Below are 15,115 nucleotides of genomic sequence, written 5' to 3'. Positions count from 1 at the left end.
TTTTGGTTGCGAAAACTAGTAAAAAAAAAATAGATAAAATTATAAAATGTTTTTACTATCCCGCTATGGATCCATGCGGAATGAAAATTTCTATCATAGTATCTTTTACAGAAACGTTTATTAAAAATCTTTAAAATAACCACATGAATTAATATATTATACATTGCTGACTCTTTCTTATTTGTTAAATTACGTATTAAATGGCATATACGTACACGTCGATAATACTGTCAAGTAAAAAATATTTATCTAAAATCAATACATTCTATTTCATACTTAAGACAAATCTATTCGAAGATACACATGTAAAAATGGTAACTAAAATATTGAGGTACAGTTATAAAAAATATTAATAGTCTACGATTTTACATTCACATGAGAGTAACAATTACTGAACAATAATTAATTTAGATCATATACATTCAAGTAACTGAGAATAATTTTCTGAGAAGGAAATTCAACGACTAAATTCTGGGTTAAGTACAAATTAGATGGAAATGTTGTTCAATTAAGTAGGTTGTATTCTCTGCCTTGACGAACCCTGTGTATGAACTATTCGTCTTTGATCCTCCGGGTGAATAAGCTCGTCCGTGTGCTTCCAACGCCATTTTTTCTCTGCTTCCTTTATCCGACGTCTGTCTACGTAACTGACAACACAGCTCGCTGGTATCCAAACTATTGCTGTACAAATTATCACAGCACCAACTATGTTGTCCTTCAAAAACCGCATCACTTTGTTGATGTTTATGTCCTCAATAATATCCCAGAAACGTTCAACAACGTCTTGGATCGTCTTCTCACATATTCCCTGTAACAATTATTGGGCAATTACTAAAATGTAACAGTTACATCCCGGAATGTAGAAAAAAAGATCTAGTCGATTTAAAATACTATTCATTGCCTTACGATGAACGATCATATTAATATTTTTCACAGTTCTACAAACCTTATTACAAAATCCTTGAATACAAGGTGTGCCATCTGGCAAAATATCTTGGGGATCAACAGGGAAACAAGTTTCATTGAGGCTCATTCTGCAACATCGTTTGCACGCGTCTAGAACTGGAAAAATCACAGATACTTCTGAGTTAGTACCTCTTGGACCTCAAATAATAACGATGAATATCTCTGCTTTTCAACTCGGTCATTTTAGAAAGAAAATTAGTTTTTATAAAGGTTAACTTACTTGTATCACACATGCAACTCTGAAGTCCTTGAGTTTCACAGTACGGAATGCACTTTCCGTGACGACATTGACCTCGCTCCAAGCATCCAGTACCGTCATTCATTGGAGGTGATCGAGGACATTCACTCGATGCCCCAGTGCATCTTGATTCCTGTTCACATGTAGCGTACTGAGCATCGCGGCACTTTATCGCAACTGGCATGAATGCACAGTTTTGGCAGCACGGAGAGTTCTTATCGCTGTTGAATTAGAAAAACAAAACGATGTTAGATGTATTGAATCTCGCAGTATGTCTTATCTTTTTTAAGCAAGTTATGTGTTTTTGTAGGATTGAAGTCCCATCTCACCTGCAGACGGCGCCTTCGTTACGACGTAGTTTACAGTTCTTATCGCAACAAGAATCATTGTCTTCTGTACCCAAAAGACCTGCGTCACACTCCTCATCGCCCTCTACTCTCAAATTTCCACAGAACGATTCTTCTGGTTCAGAGAAGCATCGGCCGGACTTTGCTTGCAGTACTTTTCTGATTGAGCGTAAACTGCATGGAGAAAAGCGCTGCGCAAAATGTAAGTATTATTTCTCTTGGCCATTTGTTAATTTTAGTTAGAAATATTACCTTATTATTGACGTCATATCCACTAACGCTGTATGTATACATCAAATAAGAACCTCCTTGACTGGCACTAGGGCTACATTCCTGTGTAAAGATTCACAATTTATAAGTGTCGGCCTATGTTAGGAACAAATTTATAAATAAACGATTTTGACTTGCCGTTATATCCGGATCATGTTCTGATCCCCAGTTATGTCCAAACTCATGGGCAGTAACGAGATCAGCTTCGCGTGTGATTACTCTTTGACCATAGTGATTCCGGCTTGAGCTCAGTCCAGAATTTAAGTACAATGTGTAACCGTTTTTAAAGTATTCTGGCAATAAAATAAATAGCAAGGTAAAATCATTATGCGAGTAAAATATACGAATGCATTGATGAATCTTTCTCAAAGTATTCGTATTTTCTTACCCGGAGTGCATATTCCTCCAACGGAATTTCTACGTGGAGAACCAACGTATGCCAAGCCTAGTATTCCTCCCTCGAATTTAAGATCGGTGAATAAGTGCGCCAAACAAAAATCCTTGTGACTATATTCCCGGCTAAATACCTGAAAATTGTTTCAAAGTTATTGGGAGCAAAATTTCTTTTTCCTTCGGTAACGTGCATTACGCTTCGAAAACAAAATAGTTTTTTTACCTCAAGCAGAGTCCGAACGTCCCACTTTTCACGAACCATGTTGTAATGGATCTCGCCCCCTCGCATGCGGGTTGGCTCGCTATGTACAACAATTTTTTTAATTACAAAACCCATTCCCTTGAATCCATCCTGCTCTTGACGCTCCTGCCACAAAGTATCGTTGTATATTTTGTGCACTCTATCGATGAGGCTGATCTGTAAGGGACACTGGATTAGCTAACAGCTCAAATTAGTAAAATTATAAATTAAAAAATAGCTTGTTTGTTTACCAAGTAATTGATGGTTGTTTTCGTATTGCTGGCTCCCATTTCTTGATAAAATCTGTAGTCTGCAACCAGCAGCAGAGGACAGCGAGTTTTAGTGGGCGTATATTCATAAGTATCCGTTTGTCTTTTCGTTCTATTGTAAGCGTGCACCACTTGAGTGCTGATTTCGTTTTCTAGCTCTTTATCGTCTTCTTCATCTGTACCATCAGCACCTGGAATTACAAATCTCTATTATATCTCCTCCACATCTATAGAAATCCAGTTTCAACCTGCATCTTCCTTAACATATCCGCAGGTCTTTGGAACCCCATGAGTGTGTCCTTCACCACCCTCGTAATGTTCCCAGCTCAGCTTCACATTTGATCCTTTATAGACGATCATAGAACGATTATCTGCGTGGGGTAAATGTCTCCAGGAAGGCTGAAACAGGGAGATCATTTTTGATATTTAGTAGACGAGTACCAGTGCACAGAATATTTTTTTAATACAACTGTGTAGTTGGTGTTATTACTTCGATGTGATAAGTGTCATCATCTGGTACTGTTATTGTCGCTGTCAGCATTCCATCATCAACGTGTACATGAGCATATGAATCCACTTCTCCAAAGACGCGTCCATGATAAAAGTTTTCATGGTCTATACAACAGATCATAAAAGACGGTGGATTAATTAAATTTATAAATAATTTAACAGTCTTTATGCCTTACCAACGTGAACTGTGGTTTCTTCACCATCTTCGTTCACCTCATATGCCTTGAAATTAGAATGTATGACCTCTCGCCTCGGGGTGAGGAATAGGCGAAAATTCCTAAAAAACAGTTGAAACACGTTTTTGCATTGTGCAAAAATATTGGGACCAGAGAAGTTGTCATTCATTGGAAGTGAATGACTTATCAATTGTCAACTCACCTGCCATGAGTGTAGAATTCTACTTCGTTTATTTTGTTGAACGGATGATAGCTGTGCTGAGCACCTCTTTTCACAATTTTGTGTTGAAAATGAGATGCGTGTAACGTTTCGTAATATTTTAAATTGTCGTGAAGACTGCCTGTAAAGAAAAATAGCCTGTAAAAAAATACCGATCGATCCTTTAACTAGATTTGACAGATCGTCAATTTTAATTAAATCATCACTAACAAGTGTTGCAGATATTGTGCAGTATCAACAAAATTGTCAATAATAAATCGCGCGGCTTCATGTTATCGAGCCAAAACCACTCGGGTAAATAACCACCGCGTTTTTAATTGTTATTCAATTCAACCCCAACTTTGATCCCATTCGAAAGTCACAAATGACAGTCACATGTGTCATCTGATCTGGATTCTGGCTTCTGATGCACAGATAATAAAAGTCCTACGCCCATGACCAATGGTTTACGCCATTTTTTAGCAGATTTGGTTAAAAATATCAAGACAGCTGCCTTTCTTACTGAATTATGCATGCGTGTACCATACGATACGCTTTTAGGCTTTTCTGCTCGCACGTAAGAATGCGTTGGTGTTGGTAAATCGTATGTGTGGTGTACGCTTGCTTGCTGACAGCTACACATTTACAGGCTATAGAATCCAACAGAATTGTATAGAATTTGCTGGAAAGCGCGTACAAGATAAAATCGGCCCTCGGGTGGCATTGTATCAACAGATTTGGGTACAACATTTGCCCACTGACACTAATAGGCAAATAAATTGGAATCATAGTGATGTCGGAATCAGAAGAAAAGATGTTGCACTGTTATAATCGTGGTTGTGGTAAAAAATATGATCCTGAAAATAACAAGGAAGGTAAGTATTTAAGGTTATCTTCTTTATTAAAATTTAAGAAATTTTATCTTGTTCTATTATGTATGTACACGATCTCGACACAATAGCAAAAAAGTTTACAAGTTTATTATTTATCCATGACTAGGTGATTGCATTCATCATCCTGGACTGCCTGTTTTTCACGACGCTTATAAGGGCTGGTCGTGCTGTAATAAAAAATGTACAGACTTTACGGAATTTCTGAACATAAAAGGCTGCACCAAGTCCTTTCATACGAACGTCAAACCAGCTGACCCGGAAAAACCCGCCGTTGACAAATCTAGAATGAATGAAGTCATTGAAGTGAAACCTCTGGTGAAAAACGTTAACCTAAGCTTGCCCAGACCTCCTTACGACAGCCCTCAAGTTACTTTGATACCTGTTGTATCACCTGCCTTACTGCAGCAAATTGAGGGCCTTGCTGTACAGGTCACAACGTCCACAGAGACTCAAATTCCGATTGGTGAAATGTGCAAGCGGAAGGGATGCAAAGCCTCGTATACGAAGACTCTGGCTGATCAAGAACCGTGCACTCATCATCCAGGTGTACCTATTTTTCACGAGGGGCTCAAATATTGGTCATGTTGTCAGAAAAAGACAACAGATTTCAGCGTTTTTTTGGAACAACCTGGCTGTTCTCAGGGAACCCATCTCTGGCTGAACGAGGTAATTGCGTTATGACGATGTGCCTGAAATCAAAGTTTAACTAATATATTATACATCTCTTGTGATCTATTTTTTCTATGCACGAAAGTCAGCTTTATCTCTTTTCCTTAGGCTAAGAGCAAAACCATCAAGTGCCGAATGGATTGGCATCAAACCGGAGGGTTTGTTGTTGTTTCCATATTTTGTAAGAAGTATCAGCCTAGCCGGTCGAATGTTAGATTAAATCCAGTACGATTGACTGTGGATCTGTACTTCCAAGAGGAAGATTCCAGATATGAGCTGGATGTTGAACTCAGAGGGGTAAAGTTTCACAATTAATAACAATTCAATGTCGAATTATTTCATTTCAGTGTAAATAATTTTGACAACAAACAAATAGCTAAATTTTGATTGGACAACTATATTTCAAGGATTATTTTTGCACTATTTTAGGTAGTCAATGTGGAAGAAAGTAGCGTAAACATGTTGCCGACTAAAGTAGAAATAAAATTGAAAAAAGCTGAACCAGGGACTTGGGCTAAGCTTGAAACCGCAAATCCAACCAAAACGATGGAAACACCTCCTGTCCTACAGTCAGAGTCTGAGAAAGAGGAGAGCATAACCGCACAAGTAGATGCTGTAGACCTCAGTGATCTTTGAAAATGTAGACTGTTTATTACTTAAAGTTATTTAAGACCAGAAATATCAGCACAAATACATTCGTGAATGATTATCATGTATAAATTATGCAGTCATTTATTAATCTTTTATCATAAGTTGCTAATTTTGGAACGAGGTGAACAATTCCTCATTTAATATTTACTTTTTTTTCTTCAGTATTTCATCTAACCTCTCTTATGTTAACGTTATTGCACTTGTAACTGCTGCAACTGATCTTGAAGCTCAGCAAATTTATTTTGCAAGATACGTTCTCTTTCAGTTTGCCTATTGACGTCTTCCATGAGTGCATTCAGTCGCCTTGGTACTGCAGCTTCCTCTTGTGCTTGGAGAAATTTGAAAGTTGATAGTTCGAGGTGAGCCTGTTCGATTTGTTCCCATAAGTCATGTATTTGTTTTGATAATCCTTGTGCACGTGTCTGTGAAAAGATGTTAGCAGAAATTCATAAAGAGGAGCATATTGATAATTTGAATTTTGTTGAATTCAGAATCGTTCAATCATGACATCACGATACAATTCCACAGATATTACTTTACCTGATAGCCTCCAGTCAATATTTTGAGCTTCTTCTCCATTTTCGCTGCACGTTTTGCTTCCCCAGTCATATGAACACGGTTTTCTTCTAATTTTCTTTCACATGCTTCGACCCTATCTTTCTTTGAAGCTAAAGTAGCTCTTGTGTATCGCTTCTGATTCTCCAGATATAGAATCTATAATAAATAATCGATTTAATTTTTTAATCACGTTCATATAATTCTTTGCGTGATGAACTGTAACAAAAGACGACAAAAACAAACCTGTGACAGACATTCTTCCCAGACAGTAGAATAGGCATCTAAACTTAGTTCTCCATGTGCCATTCCTTCCCGCACAACTGCCATTTCTTGCTCCAAAAGTTTACGAGCCTGTGAAAAGGTTATACTTCAGTTAAAATTGGAGCATAGTATAAAAAAGTCTCGATACCAAAATCAACTTTATTTTTTGTAGGGCAGAACGTAGTATTTGTCAGATAGTAACTTCACTTACTTGCGCAAGTTCTTCTGGATCGTAGTCTATGTAGGGATGCTGTTCCAGAAATGCGGTAGCTTGTACAATTGAAGAACTTGATCCTCGTTTGGTAATTGTAGTCACTGGGTTTTCCAGCGAGTCGTACTGAAGCATTGTGATCATTTCTCTCTTTATTAATTCTTCGGCCTGAAATGAATATTTAATATTTTGAATTTTCATAATCAACATTTACTGCTACATTTGATTATTGGACTATTTTCTGTTTCAATACCCTCTGCAAGTCCGTTAGTGGACTATCCATAAGCGGTCGCAAGATGTTCATATTGATGTCTACGGGTCTGGGCATATCTCGTTGGATCACTTGTGATCTTTGAGCAAGATCCCTTTTTTCTGAACAATAATCAATCAAATTTTCATGACTTTTGGATGAAATATAATTTTGAGCAAATTGATAGTTACTTCTGGATTACGAAACTTACGCTGCTCAATTATTTCCTGTTGACGTCTAGCATCAATGTCAGCTTGATCTTCTATTATATTGTCTGAAGACTCGTTTCCTTTTTCATCATCTCCTTCACCTTCAGGAACAACTATTTCATAATCATTCCGAGGTGTGGGTAAAGTACTTAATCCAGCACGTAGCTGTTCTTTCACCTAATAAAAAAAAATGAAAACTGTAATTCTACTATGGAATCAGCTGATGTGCTGATGAATTGCTGATCTTTTCGGGTACAGCTCACTATTCTCATAATTTGAGAATACCTGCTTGTGAAGAGCAGGGGTCTCTGAACCTTCCAGTCCTTCTTCTGGATTGATACTCAGTTTATCGCGAACAGGTGTCGGTACCAGAGCTCCAGCTTGACTTCGTGTAGATGTTGGCGTATTGAACGAATTTGTAGGTGTACCGTCAGTGCGTTGTGAGCGGAATGGCGTTGCCAATACAGTGTTGGGTGTAGCCACAACATTATTAGCAGGTAAAATACTGCTGAAATCCGAACTGTGTAGCGGTGTATTCAAACCACCTGCAAAGTTGATTTACAAAACATGTGGTAACAGTTTTTAATAACGTTATTGCAAGATTTGTAATCTAAAGACGTAATTTCATGAAAACGAAGTTCACCTTTTAGAGGTGTGTCAACATGGGTCAAAGCCATCACATTTTGAGCCTCCTGGAGAATTCTGTCCGTAGCAGCTGGTGTGCGAGGAGTTGCTGCTGCACTTGGAGTCAGAGAATAGTCCGCCAATAAGCTGTCGGATAGTGTCACTCCACTTTCTGTTGCAACTTCTCGAGCCACCTAATAAAAAGTATACTACATCATTTGTATGTGCTTATGTTGACTGAAAACAAGAATAAAATTGTGGATGGATTGAATACTCAATAAAACATATGCAACACTTGATACCTCAGAAGCTCTACCAAGCTTGACAACTTGTTGTAATTCTTGATCAGATATCTGTGGCTCTGGCAAGACCAGTTTACTCCTCTTTTTAACTGGTTCTTGATTGTTTAGCATTCCCATTGGAATATCATTTTCTTTTCTTTGCTTGAGCTTTTGCTTGTCCTTGCGTCGCTCCATCTACGATTATTATACAATTATTTGGACCAAATAGAATGAGAAAAGTTGCTCTTAACACTTATTGGTTGACTTCATTCAAAATAGAATTCCACATATTGTACCTCCTCCTTTTCTTGCCTCAGGTCTCCATCTAAATGTTGTTGACGCATTCTAGAAAAGTCAGCTGCTAGGGGATCAACATGTTCTATTGATGTATCATAAAAACCAAGTGCTGGCCGTTTTTCAAATGGTATTTCAGTGTTGTAGTTTACGCCACGTTTGCGTTTGTGTTTCTGAGACACTGTAATTCCAGCAGCTCGTAATTCTCTTCGTTTCTGAAGCGCCGCCAATCGTCTGGCTTCTTCTAACTGCTTCTCCCTGGCCTTACGCTTAGCCTTTTTACCTTGAGTATTTGCTAATCTAGCTCGGGCCTCCGACAGCATTTCAAGTTCTGGATAAAATTAGAGATTATTATCAAGTATTTTCTGAATCAATGAACGTAATGAATTTATTAGTTATAATCGTAATACATGTCAACAGTTACCATCTTCGTCCATATCCTTTGGATCAGGGCGAGCAGGTTTTGTCTCTGGATTGGGATCAATTTCGCCTGGTTTTAATTTGCGAGGATCATCAGCTGCATCTTCTCCTTCTTCTTTTTTTTGAGCTTGATCTCTGAAAATTAAATAGTATTCAATGGAGGATAAGATTAGCGCTAATTCTCTATTACTGCTGACTTTTAAGACATGACTCAATCGTACTTACAGCAAATATTCGTAGCGTTCTAAACATTGGGCAGCGGTACGTCCGATAATTGGAGCTATGGTACGCCATTGTGTTGGCATTAACTTTGCCAAATGCAAAAGCTTCTCGTCTTCCTCTCGACTCCATTCTGTTTTCTTTATACTTGGATCCAACCATTCGAACCATCGTGCTTTACATTGTTTAGCAGACTTTCTGTGAAGCAGTGAGGCTATACGTGACCATTGGTTTTTTCCATATTTCATAACCGCTGCTTTGAGAATTTCATCCTAGAAAATATATATAAATTGCTACGTGTGTATAATTATGTCGGACGAAAAGTTTCCAACTCAACTATTATACAGGTATGAGGTAAAATGAAATGAAGTAAGATATATAGTACAGTGAATTTTGATGCAATGATCTGTCCAGAAATCAAGCATAATTATTTTTGAATTATAACCGAAGAATTTAGAGTGCTGATTTTGAGTATTATCAGCGGCTTTTATCTCGCAAGGTTCGGCGCATTTGAAATTCATAATCGAGGTTAGAAAATTGTTACTTACTTCGGTGTTGCGCCAAACACCACCTTTTATCATTATACGTGGCATTTTGTTTGTAATTTAATTAACTACAAACGAAATAAAGTAAGAAGCCACGAAAATTCTCGCTAGCATGAATTTTCGCTACAAATTGATTAAAGGTGTAATTCGCTCTCAATGAAGTTGATGGCGTCAAGGTGGCGTCAAGAGCCAATGCTACCAACAGTCAGGGTTGCAATTTCTTAATTGATCGACCTCTATCGTGACTTTTAGGAACTAATTGTCTCTACAGAGTTGAAACTCCCACATGCACCGATTTTCTTCATTGTTCTCTGAACCACAGACTACGTTGGAGCGTTTCGCGCGAAATTCTTCGTGCAGTACAAAATCAGGTTATGTGTAGAAAATAATAATCACCGATTGAAGTGTGGATTTAATTTTAATAAAAATCGGGATAGACGAAACACGGCGCAGTTAAAATTATCGTTTTCTCATACATGTTCTTCTAATTAAACATAATGAAGTGTACGATTCCTGAAATATCCTGGCATAATCGCGATCCTGTTCTGAGTATTGACCTAAAACCCGGTGTAAATAAGACTTCGGACGGTAAAATATTTTGGCGTTTGGCTACTGGTGGTGCGGATTCTCATGTTCTGGTAAGTAAAGAGTTTCAATTTTTACCATCGCGAATTCTGGGTAATTGACCTGAATGAAAAGCCTAAATTAGTTTTAAAAGATATTCGATTTTTTCAACCTGAATATTGTGACCAAATAAATATTATTCAATTAATTTGCAATATTTAATCTAGATTTGGCATCTCACAGTAAATGAAGTGGGAGCAACGGTTGTGGAGTTTGTTGGGGACTTGAGTCGCCATCAGAAGGCAGTTAATGTTGTAAGATTTTCTCCTTCGGGTGAAATCCTTGCATCTGGTGATGACGGTGAGCAAGGAAAATGGAGTAATACAGTTTTTAACTCTGAATTATTTAATCCTTAATTTTTTTAATTCATTCTTTCAGAGTCTGCGATAATGTTATGGAAAGAAAGGGGCGAATTTGAACCACCCCCACTTGCAGGGGATGATACAAATCAGAATAAAGAACAATGGAATTTATGGAAGATCCTTCGAGGCCACGTCGAGGATGTTTACGATTTGAGCTGGTCCCCTGATTCCAATTTTTTAGTCTCCGGCTCTGTTGATAATACTGCCATTCTGTGGGATGTTGAAAAAGGGCGAAGCATGGGTATATTATCAGATCATAAAGGATTTGTTCAAGGAGTTTCATGGGATCCGTCAAATCAATACGTGTGCACATTAAGTACAGACAGGTAGTAGAGCATATAGTTTTCGACAAAAAATGATCTTTCTCCCGTGCAAATTGGGCTCACAAATTTCTTTGTCCACAGGCAATGCCGGTTATTTGATATAAACACAAAAAAAACTGTTCAGCGCGTCAGTAAGGCCAAGATCCCCACGCCAGCCAATCACCCACTGAAAGACAAAACTGTACGCTTGTTTTATGATGACACTTTTCAATCCTTCTTCAGAAGACTTACGTTTTCACCCGATGGCTTATTGATTATTGCGCCATCTGGCATTATTGAACCTCAAGAATCTTCTGAAAAGTTGTCCAATGCAACAATTATCTTCTCCAGGCATAATATTAAGGAGTATGTACGATTGCATTACATTTATTATCGGATTTTTGTATGCAGAATTTGGAAACATCGCTTTTCTACTAACAGACATGTCTAAACGCGATATCTTTTAATTTTTCAGGCCTATAGTAGTGTTGCCGTCTTTGGAACAATTTACAGTAGCTGTACGTTGTTGTCCTATTTACTTTAAGTTGAGAGAAGATGGCCCGGTATCGATGATAGGAATTCCTTATAGAATAGTATTTGCAGTTGCTACAAAAAGTTCCGTCCTCATATATGACACTCAACAAGTTTCTCCAATTGCAATAATTTCGAACATTCATTATACCAGATTGACAGACATTGCGTGGTGAGTTAAATGAAATGCTGCGTTTCACAATGCACAGCAATACGACATTATTGCATTTAAATTCTATTTGTGTGTATTTCAGGTCGTCCGACGGACGTCTTTTAGTCGTTTCGTCAACAGACGGTTATTGTTCAATAATTCATTTCCAAGACGGAGAATTGGGAAATGTGTATGAATCTAGTTTGGTAAACATAAATGACACGACAGAAACGAAATCTGTGCATTCAAATTCATCCAAATCAAAGCGTAAGACTAATAATGCCGAGAAGACTGAATTCATTATTGATATGTGCAGTGACGCAATGGATATTGACATTACGAAACCTGTGAAAGCATCTGACTTTAGCGAAGAGGCGAATAATGGTAATAAAGATGATAAACTTGTGAAAAACGTCCAAAATACAAAGTCGACAGATGTTGATGACGTAGTTCTTGAAGAGACGGAAGATATAAAACTTGTTTACACAGAAGAAAGTAACACAGAAAATATAAGTGACATTGTTAAAAAAACACCTCCAAAACCAATAGTTCCTAATGTGATAGCAGCTAAAACTCCGCGTAGGGTACAGCTTATCACACTCTCCAGTCCGAGAAGTGGGAAGAAGAATTGACCGTTAAATTTAGGTAATATATACACACGTATCTTTCAAGAACAACATCCAATCAACGACAGTGTCGTGAATCTTCAGTACGTCATTAAAAAACTTCAATCCAAATAGTTTATTATGCTAATTTTGAGCAAGTAAAAGATTTCGTTGTTACAAATGTAGTTAATCAAGGGTAGATTTTTTTATTTCTTGAAATTATGAAAAAATATGCAATATAATCAGCATGATAATTAATCAGTTGAGATTTTTCGCAAAGAATTTCTTCTTATCCACCGGATTCGGAATGATCTGAAATACAAAAATCATGTTCGTTAATAAGAGTCGTTACTTACGTGTGTAAAAATTAACAAATACAGTACTGCAGGTACCAAATTGCCTCAATATTCTGATACTTACCGTGTCTTGTCCTGGTTTCCAGCCAGCCGGGCAAACTTCACCGTGTTCATCTGTATATTGGAATGCTTGTACGAGCCTCAAAGTTTCATCGACTGATCGTCCGACAGGGAGATCATTCATTGTAATTTGGCGCAGTACTCCTTTACCATCGATGATGAAAAGAGCTCTGTAAATAGAATGAAAAAATATTTGGCGATACGTCATTTGCATTTTTATATGAAACATAAAAACAAACATGAAAAAAAAATAAATAAATAAGTCAAACTACCTTTACAGGTTGCGAAGTAAAGCCTCAAATGTGTGATCACGTTACCTCAAAGTATGTCCAAGATCTTCCAAGTAAACTCCATAATCCTTTGATATCTTATGAGTGAGATCGGAAAGCAAGGGAATTTTAATATTTTCAAGACCTCCTTCCTTTCTAGGCGTGTTTATCCAGGCGAGGTGAGTGAACTGTGAGTCAACAGATGCAGCAATGACCTCAGTGTTCAATTTCTTAAATTCATTTAATCGATCCGAAAAAGCAAGAATTTCCGTGGGGCAAACAAAGGTGCTGAAAATTCAGAAAATCTAAATAAATGTCGGTAAATTTAAAAAAAAAAAATTTCATTCCCATTCCAGAGACTGTGAACTTACAAATCCAACGGATAAAAAAAAAATACTAAATATTTTCCCTTGTAATCCGTGAGCTTAATTTCTTTAAATTCGCCTCCAAGAACAGCCGTACCTTCCCAGAACGGTGCTTGTTTTCCAACTGAAACAAACGGTACGCATGGTTAATTTAGATTTTTTTTTTACAAGAAACAGGTCAATATGTATTGGAATCAGTGCTAATCCCACCACCTAATCAGAGATTAGATAAGATGATGATACGAATTTAATACACCTGCTGTTAATATTGTCAATAAGGTGTAATAAATTACAATTTCAAATGGTTGGTATTCAAAAGTCCCATATTGAGATGAATTGAGGAAAACGAGATTGAATTCTCGTAAAGAAGATAACTGTACTTTTTTGCTGATATCAATAACTATCAAGTATTCAATGTCGTGACATTTCCTTGATTTCTCATCGCATTATTCTCGCCAGTTTTAGGAAAGACATGAAGATAAATTCGCTAATGAATTTTCGGCCCCAACAAATAAAAATATTTCGCTCAACTCACTGACTGCTTGAGTTGTCTGCAACTGGTGACCCGCGTGTTTGGTACCGGTTGGATATACGGTGCCACCAGCGAACGAGTAACACGCTTCATCCTCACCGAATAAGCCCTCACTTTTCGTAATAAAGCACGAAAATGCGATTGTAACGAGAATAATCAGTAGCCGCATCTTCGAACGATTCTGCACGTACGCACTTGTTACAACGCTCCACTTTATTCTCTCGTTCTAATCTATACGCCCACTTTTTTAATCTTACTTGTTTCTTAAAACCCGCTTCGAAAAAAAACAGCGCCCCGGCGTCGCCGTCCGCCGCTTCGCGCTTGACCTACGAATCAACAAAAAAGGAATACGCGAATCCAAAGTCGTAAGCCCGCTTTCCATGTGACGCATTGAAGATTGGAAGCATGCATCCTACGCACGACGAAGGGAGAAACCCGATTGGTGGTCACTGAATAATGACAACAGTTCAGTATCGATATTACCCGTTACTCCCAAGTTATCTGAGGATTACTGTAACAAATTGATCTATCCAATTCTGTGTAATTCAAACTGCGGCTTTCAGCGTCACAAGAATGTTCGTTATTAGATTTTGAAATACTTCATATATTTGAATTTGGTACGCGATTATACTGAAATCGCGCGCATGCATTTCTCTTATGTGGATTCACGATACAACATGATTAGGGTGCGTTCCTGACACGAGTAATGCTCTTGCTCAGGCATCTCTGAGAACCAATCGCGTGCCTGGAACATAAGGCCGTCTTAGATCGTCAACTAATCACGTTCGAGATTGTTTAGGGTTCATTTTGAGGTGTGGAAATCCATGAAAATCTTCACAATTAGTTTTCCCCTCATTACTCATGTCTTTGTTATTAAAAATACAGTGCATGTATATATTCTTGTCTCGTGGTTCCTATTTCAGGCTGTCGAGCAAGCTCTGCAGAATATCAAAAATCAATGTGTTCCAATCGAAACATCGTTATATTTACTTGCATTGTCATTGAGGACGATCCCTGCGGACGCCGTGAGCGCGGCAGTATGCGGAGCGTACAAAGCATTTCTGAATAAACTGGGATCTGAATAATAAACGTGGTAGTACATGTTCAATACGACGATTCCGACGCAGAATAATATTGTCCAAGTCTCCTGCAAAACGCCACTCATTATAACGCGGTTAGGTTATTGCTGGTTTTTTGATCCGCTGCATTAACGACGGGTAGGAAAAAATCGTTTGTGATTAATCGTCGCCTCCATTGGGTCATA

General features: G+C 37.9%; 5 protein-coding genes across 6 annotated transcripts; 2 read left to right on the top strand and 3 right to left on the bottom strand.

Annotated features, from left to right (window-relative positions):
- Window positions 1-99: 99 nt before the first annotated feature.
- On the bottom strand, window positions 100-4,206 carry Tace (ADAM 17-like protease Tace). The gene is made up of 14 exons (XM_046610979.2): window positions 3,841-4,206; window positions 3,613-3,751; window positions 3,411-3,511; window positions 3,215-3,339; window positions 2,973-3,123; window positions 2,707-2,915; window positions 2,438-2,632; window positions 2,210-2,348; window positions 1,960-2,114; window positions 1,804-1,884; window positions 1,534-1,742; window positions 1,187-1,425; window positions 947-1,062; window positions 100-808 (listed from the first exon to the last, which is right to left on the bottom strand). The coding sequence occupies exons 1-14, from the start codon at window positions 3,899-3,901 to the stop codon at window positions 509-511; spliced, it is 2,220 nt and encodes a 739-aa protein (XP_046466935.1). The 5' UTR covers window positions 3,902-4,206; the 3' UTR covers window positions 100-508.
- On the top strand, window positions 4,132-8,600 carry mora (CHORD-like protein). 2 transcript variants are annotated; one of them, XM_046611133.2, is made up of 5 exons: window positions 4,132-4,484; window positions 4,609-5,168; window positions 5,280-5,468; window positions 5,601-5,811; window positions 6,088-8,600. In XM_046611133.2, the coding sequence occupies exons 1-4, from the start codon at window positions 4,403-4,405 to the stop codon at window positions 5,805-5,807; spliced, it is 1,038 nt and encodes a 345-aa protein (XP_046467089.1). In that variant the 5' UTR covers window positions 4,132-4,402; the 3' UTR covers window positions 5,808-5,811; window positions 6,088-8,600. The 2 variants fall into 2 exon arrangements, with proteins under 2 accessions (XP_046467089.1, XP_046467079.1); XM_046611123.2 differs by lacking the exon at window positions 6,088-8,600 and having other exon boundaries at window positions 4,133-4,484; window positions 5,601-5,891.
- On the bottom strand, window positions 4,652-9,882 carry Cdc5 (cell division cycle protein 21). Its single transcript, XM_046610967.2, has 13 exons — window positions 9,698-9,882; window positions 9,156-9,421; window positions 8,935-9,065; window positions 8,513-8,841; window positions 8,238-8,411; window positions 7,955-8,129; window positions 7,597-7,856; window positions 7,314-7,488; window positions 7,106-7,224; window positions 6,853-7,020; window positions 6,624-6,731; window positions 6,363-6,536; window positions 4,652-6,244 (listed from the first exon to the last, which is right to left on the bottom strand). The coding sequence occupies exons 1-13, from the start codon at window positions 9,740-9,742 to the stop codon at window positions 6,014-6,016; spliced, it is 2,355 nt and encodes a 784-aa protein (XP_046466923.1). The 5' UTR covers window positions 9,743-9,882; the 3' UTR covers window positions 4,652-6,013.
- Window positions 9,401-13,199, top strand: Caf1-105 (chromatin assembly factor 1, p105 subunit). The gene is made up of 7 exons (XM_046611038.2): window positions 9,401-10,332; window positions 10,486-10,618; window positions 10,697-11,006; window positions 11,085-11,348; window positions 11,458-11,685; window positions 11,768-12,309; window positions 12,712-13,199. The coding sequence occupies exons 1-6, from the start codon at window positions 10,192-10,194 to the stop codon at window positions 12,294-12,296; spliced, it is 1,605 nt and encodes a 534-aa protein (XP_046466994.1). The 5' UTR covers window positions 9,401-10,191; the 3' UTR covers window positions 12,297-12,309; window positions 12,712-13,199.
- LOC124211754 (peroxiredoxin-2) lies at window positions 12,391-14,191 on the bottom strand. The gene is made up of 5 exons (XM_046611147.2): window positions 13,855-14,191; window positions 13,326-13,443; window positions 13,003-13,242; window positions 12,690-12,855; window positions 12,391-12,581 (listed from the first exon to the last, which is right to left on the bottom strand). Exons 1-5 carry the CDS (start codon window positions 14,018-14,020, stop codon window positions 12,528-12,530), a joined length of 744 nt encoding a protein of 247 aa, XP_046467103.1. The 5' UTR covers window positions 14,021-14,191; the 3' UTR covers window positions 12,391-12,527.
- Window positions 14,192-15,115: the final 924 nt, after the last annotated feature.

Source organism: Neodiprion pinetum, chromosome 1 (assembly GCF_021155775.2).
Source record: "Neodiprion pinetum isolate iyNeoPine1 chromosome 1, iyNeoPine1.2, whole genome shotgun sequence".
In the NCBI taxonomy this organism is placed as follows: Eukaryota; Metazoa; Arthropoda; class Insecta; order Hymenoptera; family Diprionidae; genus Neodiprion; species Neodiprion pinetum.
This window is presented reverse-complemented; position numbering and strand designations above follow the sequence as displayed.

Bases quoted from the DNA above. Each gene is read 5' to 3' on its own strand.
- Tace (XM_046610979.2), bottom strand. From the start codon at position 3,901: ATGAAGCCGCGCGATTTATTATTGACAATTTTGTTGATACTGCACAAT. The intron at 1,885-1,959 runs GCAAGTCAAAAT...ATCTTTACACAG, and splicing joins AACATGATCCGGATATAACG to GAATGTAGCCCTAGTGCCAG. The intron at 1,063-1,186 runs GTAAGTTAACCT...TGATTTTTCCAG, and splicing joins GAGTTGCATGTGTGATACAA to TTCTAGACGCGTGCAAACGA.
- mora (XM_046611133.2), top strand. From the start codon at position 4,403: ATGTCGGAATCAGAAGAAAAGATGTTGCACTGTTATAATCGTGGTTGT. The intron at 4,485-4,608 runs GTAAGTATTTAA...ATCCATGACTAG, and splicing joins TCCTGAAAATAACAAGGAAG to GTGATTGCATTCATCATCCT. The intron at 5,469-5,600 runs GTAAAGTTTCAC...GCACTATTTTAG, and splicing joins TGGATGTTGAACTCAGAGGG to GTAGTCAATGTGGAAGAAAG.
- Cdc5 (XM_046610967.2), bottom strand. From the start codon at position 9,742: ATGCCACGTATAATGATAAAAGGTGGTGTTTGGCGCAACACCGAA. The intron at 7,021-7,105 runs GTATTGAAACAG...TATTCATTTCAG, and splicing joins CACTAACGGACTTGCAGAGG to GCCGAAGAATTAATAAAGAG. The intron at 6,245-6,362 runs GTAAAGTAATAT...ATCTTTTCACAG, and splicing joins TATTGACTGGAGGCTATCAG to ACACGTGCACAAGGATTATC.
- Caf1-105 (XM_046611038.2), top strand. From the start codon at position 10,192: ATGAAGTGTACGATTCCTGAAATATCCTGGCATAATCGCGATCCTGTT. The intron at 10,333-10,485 runs GTAAGTAAAGAG...TATTTAATCTAG, and splicing joins GTGCGGATTCTCATGTTCTG to ATTTGGCATCTCACAGTAAA. The intron at 11,686-11,767 runs GTGAGTTAAATG...TGTGTATTTCAG, and splicing joins AGATTGACAGACATTGCGTG to GTCGTCCGACGGACGTCTTT.
- LOC124211754 (XM_046611147.2), bottom strand. From the start codon at position 14,020: ATGCGGCTACTGATTATTCTCGTTACAATCGCATTTTCGTGCTTTATT. The intron at 13,444-13,854 runs GTGAGTTGAGCG...CGTTTGTTTCAG, and splicing joins GCAGACAACTCAAGCAGTCA to TTGGAAAACAAGCACCGTTC. The intron at 13,243-13,325 runs GTAAGTTCACAG...CTGAATTTTCAG, and splicing joins TTTTTTTATCCGTTGGATTT to CACCTTTGTTTGCCCCACGG.